Below are 24,629 nucleotides of genomic sequence, written 5' to 3' on the forward strand. Positions count from 1 at the left end.
TCTGACATGCACAGGGCGAACAGAGGCGGTACTATCGTCCGGCGCTCGTCGTCGAATCTGGGCCAACTTCGACCGCCGCCACAGCTCGCCACGAGCACGCAGCGACAAAATGTTGACTGTACGGAAGTTGAGGCTGGTCGAGAGGAAAAGGCTGCCGTGCAAGCCGGCAGCAGGCCGGCTCGGCGTGGACTGCCGCGGCGACTTTTATGGGCTTCTCTGTTCATAGTACCGTATACGGTACTATGGTTTACCCACACTAAGCGAGTAACTATTGATATTGATTATTGACAGCATCCCCTCTAACTATTGACAATATATTGATCCCTCTCAAGCTTTTGTTGGACTTTTTTTTCGCGGGTTTTTTGTCCGACCGCACGACAGTTGCGAGCATGACAGAGCCTCAATCTCCTTCAAGCACTGTGGCGTCAGGCCAGGCTGCGGCGGCTGGGCCGGCGAGGCGTCGGCTGCCGGCTGGTTGCGCCCGGGATGGTTAGCAGCGAACATGGCGCTCGCCGAAGGGCAAAAATCAGGAGAAAAAAAGTAATAGTGTCCTCACGTCCAGCAGTCCGTCGCGAACGTACAACGAACGGCCGGGACCACGGGAGCAGCCCTAGCCCCTCTAACCATTGCAATATATAATCGCATCTCTAACTATTGGAGCAATATATTCAATATTTTATGCGGTCCTTACACGGGACTGGCACAACAAAGAACCCTGCACAAAGATCGCAAGGCCAAGGGCGGGGTGTCCGGGGACCTGTTCTTTTTTACCCACATCACAGTAGTCAGTAGAGAGGTGTGCGTTTTTATTTATTTATTTAGGGGCCCCTAAAGGCCCTGTGGGCGAACGAGGCTCCCTAGCCCCGTCGATGTGCCCTCTCTGTCTCTCCGCACTCCGGCCCTATCCCTGGGACAGGCGCCTCCCCCCATCTCACCCCCCTGACGGCCAGCGCCACCTCTCCCGTCGGGTGCTTCGCGCCGAGCTCCTAGTTTAAGTCGTCGGCGGGGACCCGGCACTGCCCGCAGAACCGCTTGCTGGTGCCGCGCATGCGCTGCTCCTGCGGGGAAAGCATGTGCTTCGCCCAGTTTCCGCCCTCCGTCCTCGGCCGCACCTCAGGGCACGAGCCGCCGAGCCCGTCGCAGCGGAAGAATGGGCCGCCCACCGCCGCCTTGCGCTCCTCCGTCCAGGGGAGGTTAGGCCTCGGAACGTTAGCGGAACCTTCCGTGGACGGCCTTGCCTTGCGCCTGCCAGCGGGCAGGCAGGAGGTGTGCAGGAGCAGAGAGGAGGAGGAGAGGAGGAGGCGGGCTCGAAAAGGCGTCCGCTCCCCACAGCAAAGGGACCGGGGACGGAGGCATCTAGGAGGCCATTCCATGCCTCCCAGCTCCCAGCTGCCGAGTCCGTCCTCGCATTCTTCGCCGCCGCCGCAGCCTCTGCTCCCGCCGCCGCGTCCACTGCCGCAGCCGCCTCTGCAGGTCGTTTGGAACGCCTCGTGCCTGCGGCCACCTCCGCCGCCCCTCCGGCAGCCCCGATCGAGCGCTTCGGCGCGGCCTCGGCGCCGGCCTCGCGGCGGGCGCCGGTTTCGTTGTCCGCTGCTGCCTCTGCCGCCTCTGCTGCCTCTGTTTCCTCTGCCGCCGCCGCCGCCTCTGCCGCCGCCGCCTCTGCCACCGCCGCCTCTGCCGCCGCCGCCTCTGCCGCCGCCGCCTCTGCCGCCGCCGCCACGAGCGGGCGGACACCGCTGCTCGGCATGGTGACACCGCTGCCCCGGCCGGCGGCGGAGAGCACCGCGTCGCCCTCCTCCTTGCAAGCGTCGCACCACACGCCCCCGGCGGTGCGGCCACCGCACAGCCCGGGGCACGGAGCCCACTTCCCGCCGCTGCGCTTCGGATTCGCCACGGAGCGCAGCGCCGCGCCGCGAGCCGGGTCGGTGCCGGCGGCGGCGGGCGCGGCGCGTGCGGCGGCGCGTGCTGCGGCTGGCGCGGTGCGTGCGGCGGGTGCGGCGGCGGCGGGTGGCATAGCGGGAGCCATGGCGGGCGGTCTTGCGGGCGCCTTGGCGGGTGGTGCCTTGGCGGTCGGCTTGGCGGGTGGCGCGGCGGTGTCGCGCGTGTGGCCGCTCTTCCCGCCCAAGCCACCGCCGACGTACGTCTCTCCAGTCGGCATGCAACTGGGCACGCGAGAGCTGCGACGGAAGGCCGCTGCCGCCGCCGCCGCCGACGCCGCTGCCGCTGCTGCCGCTGCTGCCCCCGCCGCTGCCTCCGCACGCCCCTGCGCCGCCCCGGACGCCGCTGCCTCCTCCGCCGCCTCCTCCTCTGGCGGGGGCGTGCCGGGGCACTCCGGCACAGCGCGGCGGCTGTGTCGGTGAGCGATCTTACAGGCCTCGCGCCGCTCCTGGCGCTGCTCACACCGGGCGACCACCGTCGCCGCGTGCTCGCCGGCCGTCTGAGGGTCGGCCACGTGCCGCGCGTAGGCCACCGCCGCCGCCGCGGCGGTGGGAAACCTGCCCAGACGGATCTTGCGGCCGCGCACGTTGAAGTATGCCTCGAACGCGCCGTCGAGGGGCGAGACGCCCTTGTAGCCCGTCATGTTCCCATCCTTGCGGTGGAGCTGCAGCCCTTCCGCCGCCGCCGCCGCGAGCACCTCCTCCTCCGTCGGAGGCGGCGGCGGCGGCGCCTCCTCTTCGACGCCGTTCTCGTTGACGTACCGCGCGTACGCCTCCGCCGCCTCGAGCACGGTATCGTACACGCCCAGCCGCACCTGTCAGCCAGCCAGTCAGTCAGTCAGTGGTTCACACGTCCTCGCACGGACGACGGGGCACGCGCACTCGCGGAACACACGGCGGCATTGCACACGAGGCGGTGCGTGCGTCCTCAGGGAAAGGCTTCACCACAGACAACCGTGCTAGACAACCGTGCTATCGTCGGAAGTGGCAGCGGTGGAGGACCCCCACTCACGCCCCCCCCCCCCCCCCCCACGAGCGCCCGCATCGACCACTACTTCGACCAACCGCACCTTGCGGCCCGCAAAGTAGTACGCCTCGAAGCCGCCGCTGTTGAACTTGGAGACGCCCTTGTAGCCGGTGCCACCCTTGCCGAGGTGCAGCCGGAGGCCGCCCGCCTCCGCCTCCGCCGCCTCCGACGTCTCCGCCGCCTCTACCGCCGAATCGCGGAGCGTGGCCGCCTCCCCGCCCGCCGCCTCCCCGCCCGCCGCCGCCGCCGCCGCCTCGGCAGCCGCCTCCGCTGCGGGCAGCGCCTCGTCCGCCTCTCCACCTCCCGCCGCCGCCTCTCTCTCTGCCACCCCCCGCTCCTCTGGTGGGGCCGCCTCCCGCTCCTCTCCACCTCCCGCCGCCGCCTCTCTCTCCGGCGCCTCACCGACCACGCGCGCGAACGCCACCGCCGCCTCCACCGCCGTGCCGTACAGCCCGATGTAGATGCACCGCTTCCCCTCGTAGCGCTGCGCGCGGAAGCGGCCGTAGGCGGCCTGCGTCACGCCCTTGTAGCCCGTGCCGCTGTGGCGCACTCCGGTGCCACAGAGGTGCAGCCTCAACCCCTCCGCCTCTGCCACCACACCCCCTGGGCCGGCCGTGGCCGCCTCCTCGGCCATCTCCTCCTCCTCCGCCGCCGCCTCTGCCTCCTCCTCCGCCTGCGCCTCCGCCGCCTGCGCCTGCGCCTCCGCCGCCTCCGCCTGCGCCTCCGCCGCCTGCGCCTCCGCCGCCTGCGCCTGCGCCTCCTCCGCCGCCGCCTCTGCCTCCTCCTCCGCCTGCGCCTCCGCCGCCACCGCTCTTGGCACCTCCCCCGCCTGCGAAGGGCAGGGGGGCTGGGTCTAGAAGGGGAGAGGAGAGGAGGGGGGGGGTGGAGGGGCGAGGGCTGTCGCGCCTCTTCCGAGAGGGCGTCTTCCGAGAGAGCGTCTTGAGAGAGCACATCGTCCGACAGCGGCTCCTCGGCCGCCGGTGCCTGCCCGGCCGCCAGAACCTCCCCCCCCTCCTCCTCCTCCTCCTCCGCCGCCGCCACCGCCTCCGCCGCCGGCGCCGCGCCGCGCCGCTTCTTGGTGCAGCCCTCTGCCTCGAGTGCAGGCGCGGGCGGCGCGGGCGCTGCGAGAGCACAGGCGCGGGCTGCATCCTCCTCCGCTTCGGTGGCGATGGTGGAGGAGGGGTCGCGGCACCACCTGTCGAGCGCGTGCAGCACTTCGCCCTTGGTCTTCGGCGCGGCGCGGCCTAGGGGCAAGTAAGGTAAGGTAAACTTCTCCGCACACACCAGGCGGGGCAAGCGGGGGCAACACTCGCGACTCCACGTCTAGAAGACAGGAGCTGGCACGGCAATTCAAGGTGCAAGGCCAGGTGCGCGTGGGTGAGCGGTGTGAGTGTGTGGCCTAGGGGCACGCGCGAGGGAAGGGCTACGGGCCGGTATCGTTGAGGACGTCGCAGAGCGTCGCGGTCGAGCTGAAGCCGATGTGGCATGCGAGCTGCTGCAGGTTGAGGCCCCGCTCGCGGAGCGCGTCGCGCACGCGCTCGTTGAGCTCGGCGAGCCGCTCCTCCTCACTCGCCGCCTCCTCCCCCTCTCCCCCCTCCTCCTCCTCCTCGGCCTGCCGTGCGCCGCCTCCGCCCTTGCGCGGGCCCGCGCGCCGGCGCTTGCCGCAGACGCCGCCGGGGCATGCGCCCGTGCGGACCGGGCCAGCGGACTGCGCCCCGAGCCGCTGGTCGCCATCCGCGACGAGCGAGCCGCCGGTCCGCTCGCTGCCCTCCTCTTGACGGTGCTCGAGGAGCAGCGAGGGCGGCGGCGACGGCTGCGCCTCGCCCGGCTTGTGTGCGACTCCCCGAGCCCACGCCCGGACGGCCTCCGCGCCGACGAGAGCGGCGTTGGCGGGTAGGACGGGGAACGGCACTGCCACAGGCTGGCTCACCTCGTAAGAGGGCATCGCCATCGGCCGGGAGACAATCGTGCCGATGGTGTCGGGTGCGGGTGGCGGGCTCCATGCAGGGCCGGAGCCCAAAATGGGATGGAGAGGCTGCAGCAGCTCGGGCGATCGGCCTGACGCGCGGCGAGACTGCCGTTTGCTCATAGACGAGTGTCGGCGCGCGGCCAACCGTGGCGGAGTAGTTGCAGCCTCCAGTATGTGATGGGAGGAACCGCGATGTGCTGGACCATGTGTGTGGGCTAGATCTAACCTCGGAATGTACGTGGAATGTAAGCGCACTATGGCTGTGCTGTCTCCTACACAGCCATCTTACCTAAGGATGGCTGAGCTAGCTACAGTGCAGCCACATCCTTCAGGCCGATGAGGGCGATCCCTCGGGCCGAGGGCGAACCCTCGGCCCCGTCAAGCGGCATCCCCCCCCCCCCCCCTCGGCCGGCGGAAGCCCACCGGCCGAGCGGCGGACGTGGCCCTCGAGGGCGATCCCTCCGAGGGCCGAGGGCGAATCCCTCCGTCACACGGCTGACGTACGATACGATGACCCGGCGATCCGGTGAGTACTGAGGGCGATCCCTCCAGGACCGGGCCGGACGCCGGGAGTGCCCCGACTAACAGTGACGGGCGCGGACGAGCGAATGAGAGGTCGATATCTGTGGGAGACGTGTTGTTAGAGACTCGGACTGCCTACCTCTCAGTAAAAGAGACCTCTCATTCGCTCGTCCGCACCCGTCACCGCTCACGGAGTGCTCCGCGTGCCACACCGGCCGCCGCCGGCCACCGCCGCTCACTGTGGTAACGGAACAGTGTTACTACTCCGCAACGTTGAGCTGGATCAAACTGAATAGTGCTCCTGAAACTCTCGTAAAAAAGGCCAAGTCGGGCCTGCTCTATTTGAAGAAAAGCCGAGCCAGAAGAAAGGAACGCCACGCGGAGCATTCGCCAGTCGGAGGCGGCGTCTGTCTGAGTCGCGCCCCAAATTTGGTAGAGCAGTTGGTTCCAACCGGGGGCGCGCGAGATTCTCGAAAAAAAATCCCCAAGGAAGGCTAAGCCCTGGCATCGGCTGGTCGCTCGCACGAGCGCCCGAGGCGCTGTGGCCCTGTGGCCCCGACCGAAAGGCGTCTTTTTTGATCGAGAGCACGAGACCTCGAGAGAGTAGTGCCGAAGGCGCTCTGTTTGATCGACTGCACACGAATCAAAACACACACACACACACACACACACACACCACACACACACACACACACACACACACACACACACACACACACACACACACACACACACACACACACACACACACACACACACACACACACACACACACACACACACACACACACACACACACACACACACGAATGCTGCTGCCCCTGCCCCTTCGCCGTCGCGGGCTGATTGATAAGATCCGCGAGACCTCGAGAGAGTAGTGCCCAAGGCGCTCTTTTTGATCAAGCCCAAATCACCGTCTGTGACCCCCGGAGAGCTGCAATCAGCAACCCCCTCGCACTCAGGAATGCACTCCCCTCCCTCCTCGCCTCCTCCCCTCGCCCCGCGCGATGCGGCGCGTGTGTGAGAGCGTGCCCAGCCGATTCGCCCAATCTCCCAAGCGCTGCAGCGCGCTCGTGCCGGGATGCCCGTCGTGCTGCGACCGCCGCGCGAGCGGCTCCGAGGATCGAGCGCCACGAATCTGGCGCAGCCGGATTGCGGGCAGCGCGACCACCCAGCGCGCAGCCGCGAATCGCCTCACCGTGACGCCTGCCCCCCACCTTTCCACTTCCGCAGACAATGAAGCTCATCCTCGCAATCTTTGGCGCGCTACTCCCTCCCACGAGCGCGTCGGCGCAGACTACCTTTGCCGACAAGCCCGACCTACAGAACGCGACCGACCTGTGGTGCAGCAACGAGACGGCCGCCCTGGCGACGTACGGCAACATTACAGACATGAAGTGTCTGTTCAGCGCTTCGTTGTGGTGCGTGAGTAACGGCGGCGGCTCCACGACCGGCAAGCGCACGTGCAACCCCGACATTGGGTCGTGGGTCACGTCGGCGGTCACCACCATGGTCGCCATGTTTGAATACGCCACCTCCTTCGACAAGGACATCTCCTCGTGGAACACGTCTGCGGTCCTCGAAATGGCCTACACGTTCCGCGGCGCCTCCTCCTTCGATAAGGACATCGGCTCGTGGGACACGTCTGCGGTCCTCGACATGCAATGGATGTTCGCCAATGCCTCCTCCTTCGACAAGGACCTGAGCTCGTGGAACGTGTCGGCGGCCACCGACATGGCCCTCATGTTCGACGACGCCTCCTCCCTCAGCGACTGCAACAAGGCGCTCATCCAGGCCAGCTTCGCCGCACAGACGAGCGCGTGGGAATACTCGTGGGGCTCGCTTGCGTGCCCGCCGCCGCCCTCGCCGCCGGTCTCGCCGCCCTCCGCCTCGCCCTCTCCGCCGCCTCCCTCCGCCTCGCCCTCTCCGCCGCCGCCCTCCGCCTCGCCGTCGCCGCCGCCTCACTCGGACCCGCCGTGCTTCCCGAGCTCTGCGACGGTCCAGCGCGCCGACGGCGAGACCGCCCTCCTCTCCTCCCTCTCCGCCGGCGACGCGATCCTCGCTGCGGCGGCGGACGGCACCCTCACTTTCGATGGCGTGAGAGCGTTATTTCGCTTACTTCTACTAGGCACCCTCGGCTTCGACGTCGTCTCCTCCTTCTCGCTGGCCGACCTGCATACCACTCAGGTAATCGGCCACCAAGTCCGCGTTGCCGCCCCACGGGCCGCCCATCGTCCAGTCGCAGCACTTTATCGGCGCTGCTGCCAGTCGCATTTCGGCGGCCTGCTTAGCTGTGGTGGCTCTGGCTGCTGGGTCGACGTAGCCCGCCAGCAGCGTGTGGCGCGCAAGCTGTCCGAGCACCAGAGAGTCCTCTGGGCTTTGGAAGGCGGCCGCCGCGGCTCGTGCGTACCCGCCAACTGAGCTCGGTGTCAGAGCCACCCGCTCGGACTCATCTGAGCTGCACAAACGGGCCAACAACACGTTTCGCCTTTGCAGCCGCAGCTCTTCTCCTAGGCCAGCATCGCTCGCGCGTACAGCACAGACATTCGTGCGTGGTTGCCGTCCTCATGCTCCTGCTCAGCCACGTTAGTGAGCGCATTGCGGACACACCTGCGCCGGTTCGCAGCCGCTGCATCCTGGAGCACCGGGCCCTGGAGCCACACCCGTATAAACCTCGGTTCGACCTCGCGGTGCGAACACGTAGCGTGCAGAAGCATGTGCAATCACAGCTTGTCCCGCATGTCGTCGCACCATCCCATCTCCGTGTACACCGTCGTCCACAATTGAACCGCGTTGCGAAGGCGCTGACAAGTCAGCTCCTCCCTACGAGACATCGGCCTCGGCCCGAGAATCACCGTCACGGCGCTTCGACGTCTCGCCCTTCTCCGACGACTCGTCGTGGACGACGCGGCCGTGCCTCGACCGGCTACACCCACAGCTCCATCCTCGTCACCTCGCTCGCCACGCTCCCTCTCCACCAACGGCCTCAATGTGGTGCTCAGATTCGAATGCAACTGGTCACGCTCGACCGGCTCGCTGATCACCGTCAGGACGGCGACCGAGTGCGGCGCCTCGCCGACCGCGTCGCTCCCGCCGGCGCCGTCCGTGTCTCCCAACGGAGGCATCGCGTTTCGAACCACAACGGACTGCGCGCTCCGCATTTCGAACCACCAAAACTCGCCGACCCAGGTCCAGGTCCAGGTCCAGGTCCAACAAGTTTGCGCCCGGCCCTCTAGCGCCGCGCGCTGGCCCCGGCTGCGTCCCCGCGCGGCCTGCCCGACGGCGTGGCGCCCGCCCTCCACCCACCTCCCCGCGCGGGGCCGCTCCGGGGCGACCCGGGCGCCCTCCGACCAAACTGCTCTGTTACTATCATATAACAATAGTGCGCAAATGGTCAAATCAAGGTTTTGTAACGCGAGCTGTGCCACAGTGAAATGGAACTAGCCTCCGCGTGAGTCTCGTAGGGGCCTTTCTCGTCCGGCAACGGACTTTATTTGGAGACTTGGGGGCCGCGGAGCCGCGGCTAGCGTTCGCATGGGCTCGCTCTCCCTGATCGCCCGCCTGACACCGCGACTCGGCACTCGCGCGCCCTGACCGCTGTGGCCCATATGAACTTCTAATTGTCACACACCACACAGCACTCACAACTAGACCACCCCGCTCGACCTCCCGCCATCAGTGCGTCGGAATGTCAGGAACGCCAACTCTGGCGCATCGGGGCGGCCTTCACGGACGTGGCGTGCCCAGCGGTGGTAGGCGAGCGAGAAGGCAGAGACAGCCGCCACGGCGTTGATCGCGACGAGCAGCGCGAGGACGCCGCCGAGGAGCGCGGGCTGGAGTCCGCCGGGGAGGCACGTGTCCACCGTGAGGTGATCCGAGGAGAGCGGCTGCCGTTCCGCCCAAGCAATCACGACGAGGAGGATGGCCACGAAGCTGGACGGGACGGCCGGGACGATCACGTACGGCGTGAGGAGGGCCATGGCGGACTCGCGCTCGCGAGGGGAGAAGACCGCGGCGAGCGAGTCATGCGGCACGGCGCGTAGTCGCCACGTGCAGAGCGCAGCCGGCAGCCAGATGGTGCAGGCGGCCACGACGACGAGGAGGGCGTCCAGAGCTGCGAGGAGCGCCTGATGTGAGGCGAGGTGCGCTTGTCCACACGCTCTAGTGTGGGGCAAGGGGCCGCCTCTCCCTCGCATCTCTCGCGCCTCGGGCACGCGGCTCCAGCCATGCGCCCGCGACCCGACGGCGTTGATGATGAGCTCGGTGAAGAGGTCGACAAAGTAGAGGGAGAAGACCGCGGCGAAGAAGAGGAGCGCCGCCGTCTAAAGGAGGGCAAGGGGGGCAGGGCAAGTAAACTTCTCCACCAGGGCGCCAGGCCATCCCTCGCGACTCTCTCCAAGCGTCCCAAGACAGGAGCCCCACGGCCTTCAACGCGCAGCGAGGGTCCCAATGCGCGTGGGTGAGCTCGCACCTGGGCGAGCGCGCTCATCTCGGGCACCGGCGACGCGTCGGCGAGGCTGACGCTTGCAGACGCGCGGCTCGCTGGAACCTGCAGCTTGCCCAGCGGGGTGCTCAGTAGGTGCGAGTCGCCAGAGCGCACCCGCCAGCCGAAGCGATCGAGCTCCACCAAGGACACGGAGGCGGCGCAGCTGGCAGTGGCGGGCGGCGGCATACGGTGTCCGGCCTGATTGAGCCACTCCTCGAGCAGCACCCCCTCTCCACCATTGGTGAAGGGCCAGTCGCCGCCTGAGCGCGCCTGCCGCGCAGAGACGAAGAGGGAGAGCGCCAGCGCGCGCAGAAACTCGTCGGACGAGACGCGGTCCCACGCGAGGGCCTCAGACCAGAGCGGCGACCAAACCGCACGCTGTCTGCGCTGGCTGCGGCTCTGTCCCCTGCTGTGGCTCTGGTTGGCCAGACTGCTCTGCAGGCTGCGCTCACTGGCCCCGGTCCCGACCCTCTCCAGCGAGCGGCCTCCCGCCTGGCTGACCCGACTCCTCTGGACGCTGTCCTCGCTCTGCAGGCCGGAGAGGAAGGAGGAGGCGGCGCCGGCGGAGAGCCGCGCCATTCGCGCCGCCCTCTCACGGGAGCCGCGCCACAGGGCCTGGATCTGTATGACCGCCGCGAGCTTGCGCGGCGGCACCTCGTACAGGACCATGAGCACCTCGGCGATGACGAGAGCGTCGCGGCGGTCGTAGGCGGGGATCCACGGCAGATCTCGCAGCAGCTCGAGCACGTTGCCCGCGCGCTGGGCCTGCGTCGCCGCAGCGTCTGTGCTGCCGAGCGCCTGTGAGCAGGCTCGGAGAAGGCTTAGGGGCGGGGGTTGCGAAAGGGTTCAAGGAGAGCACCTGGAGCCGCCCTCCTCCATGCGGCTGTCCGCCTCTCGGGAGGCCTGGAGCAGCGTGCGCAGCACCCGCTGCCCGTTGCGCGCTAGGGCGAACTGGCGACCGAGGGCGGGCACCAGCTCGGCCAGCGCAGCCGAGCGGGACATGAAGAAGAGCGGCAGCAGGGCGAGCGGACACGCGATCGCCATGAAGAGGAAGCACACGTTGAAGGTCGAGAGGATGCGCAGCTCCGCGAGCGTCGCGCGCGGCTCGAGGCAGGGGAGCGCAAAGATGCGAGGGCCGAGGCGGGCCAGGCGCCGCTGCGAGGCCGTCAGCTCGCCCGCAATGAAGACGGGTAGCTGCCGGTGCTCGACGACGGCCGCCTCAAAGGTACACCACATCCGGAACTGAAACGAAGGCGCCGTGTTCGCCCGGCTGAGAGGGACCCAAATCACGGCGCGGACCGCCCGCACGACGTGCGAGAGGAGCGCGCAAAAGTCCTCGTGGACGTACTCGCCGGCGAAGCGGAAGCACCACGCGTCCATCCAGAGCGCCGCTACACCCGCCTCCCTCGCCTTGAGCAGTACAGCCCTGAGGGTGCGCTCGTCCATCGTCGTGCCGTCGTCGGGCGTGGCCCGCGCCTGAACCAAGCGGACCCAGCTCACAAAGAGAGGGGCAGTGGGGGAGCGGGTCATGGGAGGCCCGGGCTCACAAAGAGAGGGGCAGTGGGGGAGCGGGTCATGGGAGGCCCGGGCTCAAAAAGAGAGGGGCAGTGGGAGCGGGTCATGGGAGGCCCGGGCTCACAAAGAGAGGGGCAGTGGGAGCGGGTCATGGGAGGCCCGGGCTCAAAAAGAGAGGGGCAGTGGGAGCGGGTCATGGGAGGCCCGGGCTCACAAAGAGAGGGGCAGTGGGAGCGGGTCATGGGAGGCCCGGGCTCAAAAAGAGAGGGGCAGTGGGAGCGGGTCATGGGAGGCCCGGGCTCAAAAAGAGAGGGGCAGTGGGAGCGGGTCATGGGAGGCCCGGCCCGGGCTCCTGCCGGTAGGACACCAGCGCAAAGTCGGCCGTCTCGCTGTCCGCCTCGAAGAGGAACTCGTCCGTCGAGAAGAGCTGCGAGAGGACGAGGCCGGCGGGCCTCGCCGCGAACGCCTCCTCCAGCCGCGCCAAACTGACAAGCTTGAGGCGCCTAGAAAAGAAGAACCAAATTCGCACAAAAAGAGAGGAGCCCGGGCTGCTCGACTCTTCGAGGCGCTTGAGTGCGAGCGACTGGCTCGAGATGCTCCTTTGCCTGCCCAGGACCAGGAGCGGCTCGCCAACCACCTCCCCAGCCACGCGGAGCGACCGGAAGATGGCCGTCGGTGGCGGCCGGGCCGCTGCGCTCGAGCCGCGCCGCCGCAGCCTTCCACTCCGAGGGCTCCACCCCTGCTCCGGCGGCGTCCACCCCTGAACCGGCACGTCGACGCAGAGCGACCTCTCGCCCTCCGCCGACGTATCGAGCAGCCACCTGAGCTCGATCGGCTGCACCTGAGAGGGCCCGAACCATGGCCCGGCCACAAGCCGACCATCGAGCAGCTGCGCGTCTTTCACGCGCACGTCGAGGAGGCCGGCGAGGCACTCGCACCGCACGTCCGCCGCACGCGTCAGATTCGGCACGCGCAGCTCGAAGCGCAGCGCAGATCCGCGCAGTGACCAGCGGCCCCACCCAGCCTCACCTGCAGTAAGCGGCGGCGATGGCGCGCCAGCGCCGTCGAGCTGCTCATGCTCGGCCGACGGCGGAGGAGGAGACGGCGAGGGTGGACCGAAAGGCGAAGCGTTCTGCTGGGAGGCCCGGGAGCGCCCTCCTAGGCGAGGTGCCACGCGCCGCGAAGAAGTCGCCATGCACAAGCCCAGTATTCCTGCCAGCCAGAGAGTCGTGGCGGATGCCCAACCACCGATCGCGAGGAAGAAGGCGGGCGAGCAGAACGGAAGGAGGTCCAGGGAGAGCAGCGCGCCAGGAGGCGCCACCGCCAGCAGCGCGAATACCGGCGAGCCAGTCCAGTAGAGTGCGAGGCTGCGTGTTCTCCGCGTAAAGGGACGAGACGACAGCATTATCGGGACACTGGACGGCGTGCCATGTGGAGCCGACATTTCGACCGCATTTTTTCGAGACCTCGCTAGGGCCAAAACCCGATGGCGGAGCGTGTGTGTGTGTGTGTGTGTGTGTGTGTGTGTGTGTGTGAGGTAGAGCTAGATGTAGTCCTGCACGAGGCGAGTGCGCCGACAAGACTACGAGTGGGGGAGATCCGATTGCGGTGGGGACATCTCTATGGGTCGACATCTGGAGACAATGGGGACTTCAAAGTGCTCCCGGTGTCATTCAAGCCGGACCAGGTGGCGGAGGAGGCGGGAAGGGAGGTGGAGAGTGAGGAGGAGGAGCCCGATGGGGAAAGCAGGGTGGTCTCTGGGTCGGGAGGGTCGAGCATGATTGACCACGTGTTCGTGAACGACCGCCGCTGTGCAACGCGGTGGGTGCTAACTCTCTCTCTCTCTCTCTCTCTCTCTCTCTCTCTCTCTCTCTCTCTCTCTCTCTCTCTCTCTCTCTCTCTCTCTCTCTCTCTCTCTCTCGCTCTCTCGCTCTCTCGCTCTCTCTTCTCTCTCTCTTTTTCTGTCTATCTGTCCCTCTATCGACTTCTACTCACTTCAACTCACTTCGCTAACACACGTCGTGTGGCACCCAGCCCCTTTATGTCGCGTTGGCGTGCGCCAGAGGCAGTTCTTCCCGGGACCAAGCATCGATCGAGGAGCGTGACGAGGTGGTCGCGGCGCTCGTGGCGGAGTTCAAGGCGGGGGAGCGGAAGAGATTGCGCTGCTGGGACGCTGGGCGCGGTTCTGTTTGCGGTGTCCCATTCCCAGGGTGGGAGGATTGGGTGAGGGAGGGGCGGCTGCTCCTCTGGGAGGAGGACCTGGAGGAGTTGCGGAGCGGTGCTGGCGGGGGAGGGGGCGGGAAGTCCCGCCACGAACGCCGGCGGGGGGCGCGGCGGGAGCGACGGGGGGGGGGGGGGGGGCTCTCGGCGAGCACCAACCCCGGGGCTCGGGGATTCAACCATCCCCCTTCTGACTGCGAATGCGACAACGGTTCGGGGGTTTTCTCCTTTCCTTTTGGCCCCCGGCGCCATGTAAAATGGCATCCTCGGTTGTGAGCGGGCGGCAGCTGGGGAAGTGGGAGAAGGAGCGGGAGGATGCGAACCGCACCGAGATCCCGATGCCCAAAGCCGCACGCGACTCGTTCAACTCGATGCAGCCCAACTTCAACGCGCTCGCAAAGTTTGAGAAGAAGCTCGACCGCTTCACGCAGCGGATGGAGGACAAGGACAGCGGGGTCAAGACGGAGGCGATCGTCAACGTGATGAGCTCGACGGCCGGCGCCGGCTCGGGCGACTTCCACACCTACCGCGGCTTCCGCAAGAAGGAGAATGCGCGCTTGAAGCTCGCCCACCTACTGCCCCTGAGAGTTGGTTACAAGTGGGATCAGCTCCCCCCCTTGGGATCTTCGCCTCCACGACCTCACACCCAACATCCTCTGCGCCTCCGGTCCTCGGCAGCGGTGGCGCCGCCCCGCCCGCCCCGCCGCCCGCAACGTCCAAGCAGGGCGAGTCCGCCATGCCACCGCCCGCGAGGCCCGCGAGCAAGGCCGGCCAGGTGGGCGCTAAGGCGCCGCCGCCTGCTGCCGCCGCCCCGCCGCCCACCGCGTGGTGAGTGTGGGCAGCATCGCGACGCACCCAAAAGGCGCCGATTAGCGTGAGCGACCTTTCGCAACGCGCGGGTGGTGATGGCCGGGGAGCGAAGGGGAGCTCGTGTAGCAGAGCAGCCCCGCAGCCGCGTCTGATGGCGGTGTGTGCATGTTGGAATCCGTGGAGGCGTGTGCGGCCAAATACGTCCGGCGCAGAGCGCGAGAGCCGCTTGCTCGTTGCTGTCTGGCTTGCATGTTCTCTTTAGCGTCCTTTACCGTTTGGTTTTCGGTTGTGTGTTTTGAAAGCGGCGGCAGGAGCGAGCGCGAGGCGCAGGCGGGGGGTCCGCGAGACGAGGTAAGTGTAAAGTGTGTAGTGTGAGAGTCGTGTGCGTCGTTGAGTAGTTGAGTGTCGACAGTCGAGGGATACCGTAGAGCGACGTGCGGAGCACAGACATCGGGTCGTCCGCGACCGTGGTGAGGCGGTCGTAGGTCGACGTCTTGCCCGGGCTGGAGAACCCGGTCGGCGTGAACTTGATCCGTCTCAACCACCGAGAGGGAAAAGAAAAAAAGTTTTGGGCGCGAGCAGACGCAGCGCGCCAATTCGGTAAACAAGCAAGCGGCGGACAGCCTGTTGATGGGGGTGCCTGTGTCGCCAATCCACCGGACCGTGCGCCGACGATCGGTTGCGCGGCGTGCAAAGAAAGCCGAGAGCGAGACATTTTTCGTGTGTTCACGCGGCAATTCGGATCTGTGCGCGCAGGTTGTTGTAGTCGATGATAATACGATCTCGAGTCTGTCTCAAGGTGAGGCTCTATCCAGTCTTTTGGCACCTGCACCTCCATCCACTACAACACCGCACGAGAGAGCGCAGGGAGCGCACGCAGCCAGTGCCACGCGCGACCACACGCACGCACGCACGCACGCACGCACACGCACGCACACCGGGCACGTCACCGCACCACTGCGGTCCCACCCGGCTCACGCACAGCTGTACGTTGCAACCACCGCTGTTGTCGCCCTCCCATTGAATTCCTCTTCGTCAGGCACGCACCCCCTAGACGTTTCACCTAGAGCAAGCGGGGCGGCACGCCCCTTGGTCCACCCGCCAGCCGGGTGGGGCTTGCACGCCTGTGATAGTACTAGCACGCGCCAGTTCGCACCTGTGTCGAGCCTGTCTGCTGTGCGAGACTTGTTTTGTTTAAATTCTCTTCTTTGCTGTGTTCAGTCCGAGCGAAAGTTTTTTTTTGCTCTTGCAGGAATAAGAGTGGATCGCGCATGCTTTTCCGAAACGTTTTCACTCTCCATTATACGCGCCGACTTCTCTCTATAACTATATCTCGCGCGGCTGCTCTCGTCGCCACTTCGGGGGCCATCCTAAGGATATTTCTTTCATTTCTTTCCTCTTTATTTCGTGCCCCGCCACGGCAAATTTGCGAGAATTTCTTCGCAGCGTCACTCCATGCTCAAGTTTCGCCCCTTTCCGTGTAAGGAAACAAGGTGTCCCCCATGTTGGACCAGGCACCGTGCGGGCCTGCCGTGCCTTGCTTGAGCCGGCAGGCCCGCGCGGCAGTGATGGTGCGCCTCCGCGGAGAGGCTGACGCTGGTCATCGGTCAGCGGTCAGCGGTCATCGGTCACCGGTCAAGCAGGTCATCGGGCGTCAGTGTCATTCAGGCGTCAGTGTCATTCGCGTCAACACAGGTATGGTAAATTTCCGGAAATTTCTCCTTCCGAACAAGGCTGTCATATTTCTCAAAATATTTCGGGAAATCTACATTTGCCCCAACCCCCAACCCTCAGCCCCGGCCCACACCGAAGCGAGCGATGGCCCCGCGCCCACCCACAGACACTGCATGCGTACGCACACACACCAAGAGTAAATCTCTCTCTCACACACCTCGCCAGAGCGGGACGATCGCGCCCGATCGCGCCCCGACGCTCGCTACCGCGGCAAGCGCCGGCCGGCCCCGGCAAGCGCCGCGGCCCCGGCCCAGCGGCGACTGGCGGCGGCCGCGCTCAAGCGGCCTGCGCGTTGCGCCGCGAGGAGCGAGTCCGTTTCGAGATTGGCGTCGGCTCGGGGAGCTTGCTCTTGGCGCCGGCCGGCTCCGGCTCCGGCGCGGTGGGTGTTGAATTCTTTATGCGCCCAAGTTGTGTTCGGCGCTAGCAGGCTGGCTAGTATCGCCGCTCCTGAGCCTTCTATCCCCATGATCCTCCGCCTGGTTGTCGTCGCTGCTTCACTCGTCGTCATCGGACTGCTCGTGCACGCCAACACGCTCGTCGGAAGCTCCCGCAACGCGCACCTGAGCGCGCTGCGGGCGGGCGGTCCCTCGGCCGTCGGCAGCAGCACCGCTGCCGCTGCCGCCAGCGAGAGCCCACAGGCCGCTGCCGCTGCCGCCAGCGAGAGCCCACAAGCGGGTGCGGCGCAGCACTCGCAGCCAGCCAAAGCGTCGCACGTGACCGCCACCTCCGAGCCGGCGCAGCACGCGACGCCGCCGCTTGCGGCCACCACTCCGCACGCCGAGGCGGCGCCGCAAGGGTGCCCGCCGACCCGGAAGCCGTACCACGTGGTGATGACGGCGGCGACGGGGATTTACCAGGAGTGGCAGTCTCGCATCGCGTACTACCACTACCTCAAGCAGAAGAAGGCGGGCGGTCCGTGTTCCGACATCGGCGGCTTCACGCGGCTGTTCAACTCGCCGAGCGCGGCGCCCGACAAGCTGATGGACGAGATGGTGATTGATTAGTGAATGGCCATGTGACATAATTAATGAGCAGGCGCCCGACAAGCTGATGGACGAGATCCCGACGCTGGTGGTGAAGCAGCTTGGGCACGGGTCGTGCGACGAGTGCGACCACGGCATCATCGCGGTGAACCGGCCGTGGCGAGGTGTGAACAGCGTCTCTTCACACCCACTGCTGTGAACAGGCTTCATCGTGATGAACCGGCCGTGGGGCGCCGTCCAGTTCGTAGAGACGGAGCACTTTCGCAATATCCCGGAGGAGCGCGCCTCTCCGACGCCTCTCTGCCGCCTCTCTGCCGCCTCTCTGCCTCTGCCGCCTCTCTGCCGCCTCTCTGCCGCCTCTCTGCCCCGCGCGAGAGCCGGAGGCAGCGACAGCGGCTCGGCCGCGGCACCGCGGGGGTTGGCTGTGTAGAGTACCCTTCTTCATCGAGAGAGACGCCGAGATCTACCCGAGATCTACCCGAGATCTACCCGCGGTCTACCCGAGATCTGCCCGAGATCTACCCGAGGTCTACCCGAGATCTACCCGCGATCTACCCGCGATCTACCCGAGGTCTAGCCCGAGGTCTAGCCGAGAGATGGGTCGTAGGAGTACCTCTTCTTCATCGAGACGGACCACATGATGATGCGCCCGCCCCTCAACGGCGCCACCCCCGAGAAGCCGGTCGGCTTCGGCTTCTACTACATGACCTCGACCCTAGAAGCCAAACACACACTGTCGTGTCCTCCCAACCAGCTCGAGAGGACACGGACTCCGCTGTGCTCGGCCGTCGTCCGCTGTACTCACTGCACTCGTGGCCCCTCGTCTTCACGCGGTGCTCTGGAGACACTGCACAGTGCCGTACTCCCGCCCCGACCTTGGTGTCTTCAGCACGCAGGCTGGTACGCCGCACAGCTGCTACCGCACCACCCACGGGACCGAACCCACACTGGATTCGTTACTCTGGAGGTATGGTGCACGCAGGATCTCGACCGACCCGAAGCTGCAGCCCGTCGTCCAAAAGTTCCTCGACCCGGCGATCGACATCCGCACCGTGGACAACGTCGGCCCCTCGCCCCTCCTCGTGCACAAGGCGTCCTACACCCACACACGACACCTTCTCTACTCTCCCCCCTGTGTCGCATGTGGCATGCCCCTCGCCCCTCCTCGTGCACAAGGCGTCCTACACCCACACATGACACCTTCTCTACTCTCCCCCCTGTGTCGCATGTGGCATGCCCCTCGCCCCTCCTCGTGCACAAGGCGTCCTACACCCACACATGACACCTTCTCTACTCTCCCCCCTGTGTCGCATGTGGCATGCCCCTCGCCCCTCCTCGTGCACAAGGCGATGCTCAAGCGAGTCGCGCGGCCGTGGTGGGACCTCTCCGTCAAGATGAAGCACGACAGCGACGCGAACCACATCTTCGGCTGGGTGCTCCGAGATGTGGGGCTGCAACCTCCCTCACTCACTACTGACGATGAATGAGTCCTGATTCGTTCTGAGGTGCTCGAGATGTGGGGCTACAACCTCGCCGCCCGCAACCTCGGCATCCGCCACACCGTCTCCCAGTCCATCCAGGCAGCAGGGCACGGGGACAGGCCGCCGCTCCTCGGCCCTCCCCCGAGCATCCTCGGGCGCTTCCTCGCAGGTCGAGCCACAGGGCATCGGCACCGACGACATGGCGGACAAGGACATCTACCACTGCACCTCCCCCTATCTCCGCCTATCTCCGCCTATCTCCCCCTATCTCCCCCTGTCTCCCTCGCAGGACATCTACCACTACACCTTCGGCCTCAGCCTGCCTGGCGGCTGGAGGGTGGACAAGCGGCAGTACTACGGCGGCTACCCCGCCGACCACCTCCGCTCTCCGCCCGCCTGCTCCGCAAGGTCGGCGCAGATCATCACCAACCTCTGGACCGAGGCGGCGCAGCAGATCTCCAACTGGCCGCGGAGAGTCGAGCCCATCGCCGAAGACCCGCACGCCGGTGAGCAAGAGGGGGAAGAGCCCCCCCCCCCCCCCCCCCCCCACACACACACACACACCTCCCCCCCCCCTCTCCCCATCCCCCACCCCCAGGCTCGCCCTTTGCGAAGCTGCTGCAGCTGCCCGTCGCCAAGCGCGGAGGCGTGTCCGACCTTCTCGTTGGCACCGGCCCGTGGGCGTGGGGGCGGCTCAAGGCGCTCCCCCCCCTCCGACCACGACCACCAACAGTCTCTCTCACAGCCACCGGTCACCGCGCCCCCTTCTCCGCGAGGCCCTCTACTTCTTCTCGCGCGGCGTCGCGTACATCAACAACGGCGACGGGCCGCGCTCCGCCGACGCGCACAACGTCGGCCGAGGCTCGTGGCGGGGGCAGGATCTGGATTCAAAATTGACTCGGCGAGGTCTTAATCAATGACGGGTTAGGCTCGTGGCGGGAGCAGCCGGACGGCAGCGTGCGCCTGACTATGTGCGGCCGCGTGTACCGGCGGGCCGTTGCCGAGGGCGAGCGGCTTGCGACTCGAGAAAGACCTGCGATCACACCGAGGTGCGCCGTGTGCAGGCTGGCCTTTGCCGACCCGGCCGCGCCGTGGTCCTTTGCGGCGCGGCTCGAGAGCACAGCGCCGGGAGGGGCCGCAGCGGAGGCCGAGCCGGGCCCCGCCGCTTCGGGGTCGCTCAGCACGGCCTCGCAGCGGGCGGCGCAGCTCCACCCCCTCGACCCGACCTTGCATGCGGCCGGCTTCGGCGCCGGCCTCGAGGCGGCGGGCGAGGCGGGCGACCCTAAATTCTCCCTTGTGGAAAAGCTGGCCGGTTTTGGCCCGTGGGGGGCTCCCCCCCCCCCCCCCCTTCCCCCCCCTCCTCCTCCTCCTCCCCCCCCCCCCCCTCCTCCTCCTCCTCCCGCCGCCCGAGACACGGCCCCCGCCACCGCCAGGTCCTGGGCTGGCATGTTTCCGCTCGGCTTCATGCGCGGCGGCCAGCTCATCACTCCGTGGGGCGACGGCACCTGGGGCGTGACTCGCTCCTCCGGCTCCGAGGTCGCGCCTGCGATAATTCACATGGTAACTAAGTAATTAATTAACCTCTCCTCCGGCTCCGAGGTCGCGCCTGCGATAATTCACATGGTAACTAAGTCATTAATTAACCTCTACCTCCGGCTCCGAGGTCGCGCCGGCCGGCGCCGTCTTTGCCGACTTTGCAAACAGCTTCCACACGGTGAGGCTCAAGGACAGGCACTGCCTGAAGCTCGAGTCGACCCGCAAGGTGGACGGCGAGCACGTGAGCGTCGAGTTTGGGCCGCCCGCCGAGTTCGACGGGCGGGACGAGGGGCGAGAGTGCAAGTCGTGGTTCAGCCGCGCGGTGGAGGCTGGGGCGGCGCCACCCTGAGTCGCGTATACCTCTGCTCTGTGAGCGTCTGTGTCCGGTGAGCGAACGATTTTCAGAGGGGTGTGGGCACTCACCGCGTGCAGCCGGGCGCGTGGGCGTTTTATCGTGAAAGGTCCGTCAGATGTGCATGTGTGTGCACGGCCACGGGGTCGCCACAGCACACTCAGTTCCACCGCGCACAAGGAGACTCGCCGCGGATTCTTTTTTATAACCAAGCCTTGCCTTAACGATAAAGGAAATGGCACGTGTTGCCGCATGTCGGATGTCGCCACAGCACACCTCACTGTGCTTAGAAATTCTTTTCCAGCTTGCGGAAAATTCTTTCAGCCCGGGGCCTCGCGCCCGGCACGGCAGGCGAATCGCAAGCGTTGTCGCTCCCAGATGGGCAAGAAAGACAAGTCTGAGAAGAAGAAGGAGGTCGAGGACGACGACGACGCCGAGGACGGCAGCAAGAAGCAGGTCTTCCTGTCTCCGATCGCCAGCCCACTTGCGGGCAAAAAGCTGACGAAAAAGGCGCCTCCGCGCCTCCGCGCCTCTGTGTGTGTGTGTGTGTGTGCGCGCGCGCGCCAGTGTTGTGACGCGGTGCAGCCCTTCCCTTTCGTCGGGAAACCTGGAAACTGGCCCGGGCAGGCGCTCAAGTGCATCAAAAAGGCGTCCGGCGCCAAGACGCTGCGGCGCGGTGTCAAGGAGGTGGTCAAGGCGCTGAAGAAGGACACCAAGGGCTTGTGCATCATCGCAGGCGCGCCGACAGTTCGCGTGTGGTGGGTGCGCGAGGTGCGTGCGCGCCAAGGTCCCGCCCCTCCGCAGGTAACATCTCGCCCATTGACGTGATTGCGCACGTCCCGATCCTATGCGAGGAGAAGGCAGTGCCCTACTGCTACGTGCCTTCGAAGGAGGAGCTGGGGCAGGCGCGCGCCGAGCCTTGCCCGTGGGGAGTGGCTGGCGGCCGCTGGGGCCGAATCCCGACCCCTCTCCCATAGGCGTCGCTCACCAAGCGGCCCACTTCGATTGTGCTCGTGACGTGTGCCGCCGACTTCAAGGAGGCGTACGAGGAGCTGAGCGCCGAGATGGCGGCGCTCGCGCCCGCGAGCAGTTAGCGGGAGCCGCAGCAGGACACGGGGCGGGGCACAGTCTGCATGTGAGAGGGAGAACAGGGCTGGGGGCGGGGTCGCTCTTTGGCCTCTAAGAGTGTCGTCTGTCGAGGTCATTGACATTGTGGTGGCGGCGTTGGCGGAAGAGTGGGTCGAGATGGTGTTTCGCGACCAAAAGCAGAACCGTCGTTCTGCCAGAAGCAGAATACCTGAATAGCAGTGTCTCTTGCGCGGCCCAAGCTGCAGAAACGAGCTTTTAGTGCTTAGGAGCATAAGCACTGGATTCTCATGCGCGCGGAGCGCGCCGGTGCTCTACCCGGACACGCGCGGAGCGCGCTAGAGTCTGGACACCGCACGCGCGGAGCGCGCTAGCTAGACACACACGCGCGGAGCGCGCTGGCTAGATACCGCGCGGAGCGCGCTGGCACCTATGTGCGCGGAGCGCACCGCGGTAGAGTCTAGACACATGAAGACAGTCTGTTGCAGTCAGTTGTGGCCACGCGGCTTCGGCCTGACGTCGTAGCACTCGGCTGGCAGACGCTGTGTCTCTGCCTTCTTCCGCGTCATGACCAGACCCCACGGTCGCGCGGAGCGCGCCGCTGCATGGGTAGGCGCGGAGCGCCGCCACTCGAGATTGGGCCTGTGGGTGGGCCGATTGTGGTTCCTGCGTGTGAGTCAAACTCTTAATAGAAATCGCATCTAGCCCTCCACAACCCTCAAAATTTTCTTCGGGGCGCGCTCCGCGCGCGGCGCTCCGCGCCTACTCCTTGAGCGTCATAGGCACTGGTTCGCACATGTTCTGCAGCTTGGTGCGCGGCGGGCATTTATGTATGTAAATAAGAGGAGTGCAGTCGAGAGGACAGGGGAGGGACGCGGCCAGAAAGATCAGTGCCAAAACTCACGAGACCTCGATACTAACAAAGACTACGATACTGGAGGTAGCAAGTGTCGACGATTTTTTTACGAAGATTGTGTTCGTCGAAGTTCAGAAAAAGAGTTTCTGCTTAGTTCTATTTGTGACTGCCGCGGCTTGTGCGTGGCTGTGCGCTGTGCGCCGCCCGGCGGTGTCGACTGTCGTGTGGAGCGATGATGTACCTTGCGAGTCTCCTCACGGGCCAAATTGATGACTAATGTGATATCGGATTAATTTGAATGCCCCATGCCATATCTCGTGCGCCGGAGCTGCCACACCGCCCCTGTGCACCTCTTGCCCTGCAAATTCTTTTGCAAGCTGTGGAGCGGCCAAGAGTTCTTTTTGCAGGAGAGAGTCCTGGTAAAGTTCTTTTTGCCGCGTTACTCTGAATTCTTTTTGCCACTATGCCTGGGTTCCAACCAACTTTTTCCGGGGTATGGTATGGTACTCTCACGGCCCAAGGGGTGGGGGTGTCCTTACCGCCCATTCCCGGTCTCCGGGAGGCTGGGTCTGTCAGCAGGCGGGGGGGTATGGTCTCGAGGTGGGTTAGGTTAGGCTAGGTAATGCTAATCGCACCATACCATACCCGCAAAAAGTCCGAACTCGACCCGGCGACGCGGGCGGGCACGCGTCGGTGTGGTGCTTGGCGCCATACCACGCTTCCACATGCCGCTACCGCACGTGAGCGACGGCACGCTCCCTGCCCACGTGGAGGAGCAGCGCACGCGCGTCTCGATCCATGAGGACGCGCCGCGGATGACTGCGACAGTCGAGGCGGCTGGCGCCTACTTTGCGTCAGGCGTCGACAACTCCTTCTCGATGGAGCGCTTCCGCCGCGACCTTCGCATCGAGGTGCAGCAGCTCGACGAGGAAGAGATTGTCTTTGACGTGATCGGGATCGACGCGGCCATTGCCAACGCCTTTCGGCGGATCCTGCTCTCTGAGGTGCCTGCGATGGCAATCGACAAGGTGTTTATTCTCAACAACACGTCGATGACAGAGGACGAGGTCCTCGCGCACCGGCTCGGCCTCATCCCCATCCGCGCCGACCCGCGCCTCTTCCGCGAGCGTGTCGGCGATGAGGACCCGGACGAGCATCACGTCATCGCATTCCGGCTCGAGATCAAGTGCACGCGAGGCAACAAGGACGATCCCGGGTCGAGCGAGATGGTAAACTCGCGCGTCCTCTCCAGCCACCTGCAGTGGATCCCGCAGGGCGACCAGGAGGAGCGCTTCCGCGAGCGCGAGATCAAGCCGGTGCACGACGACATCCTGATCGCAAAGCTGCGGCCGGGTCAAGAGATCGTGCTCGAGGCGTGGTGCGAGAAGGGGATCGGCAAGACGCACTCCAAGTGGTCGCCCGTCGCCACCGCCTCGTACCGCCTGCTACCCGAGATCCGGGTCAAGCCCGCGCGCGCGCGCGACGCCGACACGGCCGAGGCGCCGCCTGCGGCCGCGCCGTCCATCTTCGACGCGGCGGAGGGCGCCGCGCCGCCGTCGGTGGCGACGCGGCCGCGGGCGTGCTCGATGCCGGGGCGGCACGGCGGCGCGGTGCCGGGGTGGGAGCATCGGGTGCAGTGCTCGCGCGTGCGCGACCACTTCATCTTCTCGGTCGAGTCGACCGGCATTCTGCCGCCAGAGGAGCTGTTTTGCGAGGCGGCCAAGGTGCTCATGCAAAAGGCGGCCGACTTAGCGCAGCTTCTCAAAGACGCCGTGTTAGGGCAGGGCGGCGGCGCCGACGAGTGAGATGACCTCGCGGCGCGTCTCGGCGCGTGTGTGACGCTCTGCGATACGATAGGTGTGTCTGTGTGTGGTCGCTCTCGCGCGAGAAAGTGAATCTTGAAGTGTTGCACTCTGCACAAACATATGGAGGCACATTCTTGCGTCGTCGTACTGCACTCAGTACTCTGAAGGTGAAGCGCGATTTCCGCCTCGGGCCCAGTAGCACAACCACATGACAAGCGAAGCGGTACGCCAAGGCCCCGAAGCAACGCCAACGGTGTGTGTGGTCGGTGTGCGACTGCGAGCTCTGGGGGGGCGCGGGGGCCCCCGGAGG

At 66.2% G+C, this 24,629-nt stretch overlaps 7 protein-coding genes across 7 annotated transcripts; 5 read left to right on the top strand and 2 right to left on the bottom strand.

Moving 5' to 3' along the window:
- Positions 1-986: 986 nt before the first annotated feature.
- Positions 987-5,053, bottom strand: EMIHUDRAFT_110258 (hypothetical protein; the record flags this gene model as incomplete). Its single annotated transcript, XM_005788783.1, has 5 exons — positions 987-1,178; positions 1,505-2,752; positions 3,008-3,793; positions 3,916-4,236; positions 4,412-5,053. 5 exons carry the CDS (start codon positions 5,051-5,053, stop codon positions 987-989), a joined length of 3,189 nt encoding a protein of 1,062 aa, XP_005788840.1.
- Positions 5,054-6,691: 1,638 nt separating this feature from the next.
- On the top strand, positions 6,692-7,876 carry EMIHUDRAFT_226453 (hypothetical protein; the record flags this gene model as incomplete). The annotated part of the gene is made up of 3 exons (XM_005788784.1): positions 6,692-7,287; positions 7,444-7,657; positions 7,724-7,876. The coding sequence occupies 3 exons, from the start codon at positions 6,692-6,694 to the stop codon at positions 7,874-7,876; spliced, it is 963 nt and encodes a 320-aa protein (XP_005788841.1).
- Positions 7,877-9,024: 1,148 nt separating this feature from the next.
- On the bottom strand, positions 9,025-12,897 carry EMIHUDRAFT_455091 (hypothetical protein). Its single transcript, XM_005788785.1, has 5 exons — positions 11,809-12,897; positions 10,815-11,417; positions 9,927-10,739; positions 9,661-9,777; positions 9,025-9,582 (listed from the first exon to the last, which is right to left on the bottom strand). The coding sequence occupies exons 1-5, from the start codon at positions 12,859-12,861 to the stop codon at positions 9,103-9,105; spliced, it is 3,066 nt and encodes a 1,021-aa protein (XP_005788842.1). The 5' UTR covers positions 12,862-12,897; the 3' UTR covers positions 9,025-9,102.
- A 1,036-nt stretch (positions 12,898-13,933) lies between these two features.
- On the top strand, positions 13,934-14,508 carry EMIHUDRAFT_226456 (hypothetical protein; the record flags this gene model as incomplete). Its single annotated transcript, XM_005788786.1, has 2 exons — positions 13,934-14,274; positions 14,430-14,508. 2 exons carry the CDS (start codon positions 13,934-13,936, stop codon positions 14,506-14,508), a joined length of 420 nt encoding a protein of 139 aa, XP_005788843.1.
- A 2,119-nt stretch (positions 14,509-16,627) lies between these two features.
- On the top strand, positions 16,628-19,194 carry EMIHUDRAFT_429171 (hypothetical protein; the record flags this gene model as incomplete). The annotated part of the gene is made up of 6 exons (XM_005788787.1): positions 16,628-17,185; positions 17,256-17,337; positions 17,407-17,480; positions 17,811-17,938; positions 18,465-18,636; positions 18,709-19,194. Exons 1-6 carry the CDS (start codon positions 16,685-16,687, stop codon positions 19,192-19,194), a joined length of 1,443 nt encoding a protein of 480 aa, XP_005788844.1. The 5' UTR covers positions 16,628-16,684.
- Positions 19,195-20,918: 1,724 nt separating this feature from the next.
- On the top strand, positions 20,919-21,868 carry EMIHUDRAFT_455093 (hypothetical protein). Its single transcript, XM_005788788.1, has 4 exons — positions 20,919-21,082; positions 21,200-21,308; positions 21,377-21,477; positions 21,550-21,868. The coding sequence occupies exons 1-4, from the start codon at positions 20,951-20,953 to the stop codon at positions 21,664-21,666; spliced, it is 459 nt and encodes a 152-aa protein (XP_005788845.1). The 5' UTR covers positions 20,919-20,950; the 3' UTR covers positions 21,667-21,868.
- Positions 21,869-23,239: 1,371 nt separating this feature from the next.
- EMIHUDRAFT_226459 (hypothetical protein) lies at positions 23,240-24,319 on the top strand (the record flags this gene model as incomplete). Its single annotated transcript, XM_005788789.1, has 2 exons — positions 23,240-23,974; positions 24,152-24,319. The coding sequence occupies 2 exons, from the start codon at positions 23,240-23,242 to the stop codon at positions 24,317-24,319; spliced, it is 903 nt and encodes a 300-aa protein (XP_005788846.1).
- Positions 24,320-24,629: the final 310 nt, after the last annotated feature.

Source organism: Emiliania huxleyi (genome assembly GCF_000372725.1).
Source record: "Emiliania huxleyi CCMP1516 chromosome Unknown EMIHUscaffold_132, whole genome shotgun sequence".
In the NCBI taxonomy this organism is placed as follows: Eukaryota; Haptophyta; order Isochrysidales; family Noelaerhabdaceae; genus Emiliania; species Emiliania huxleyi.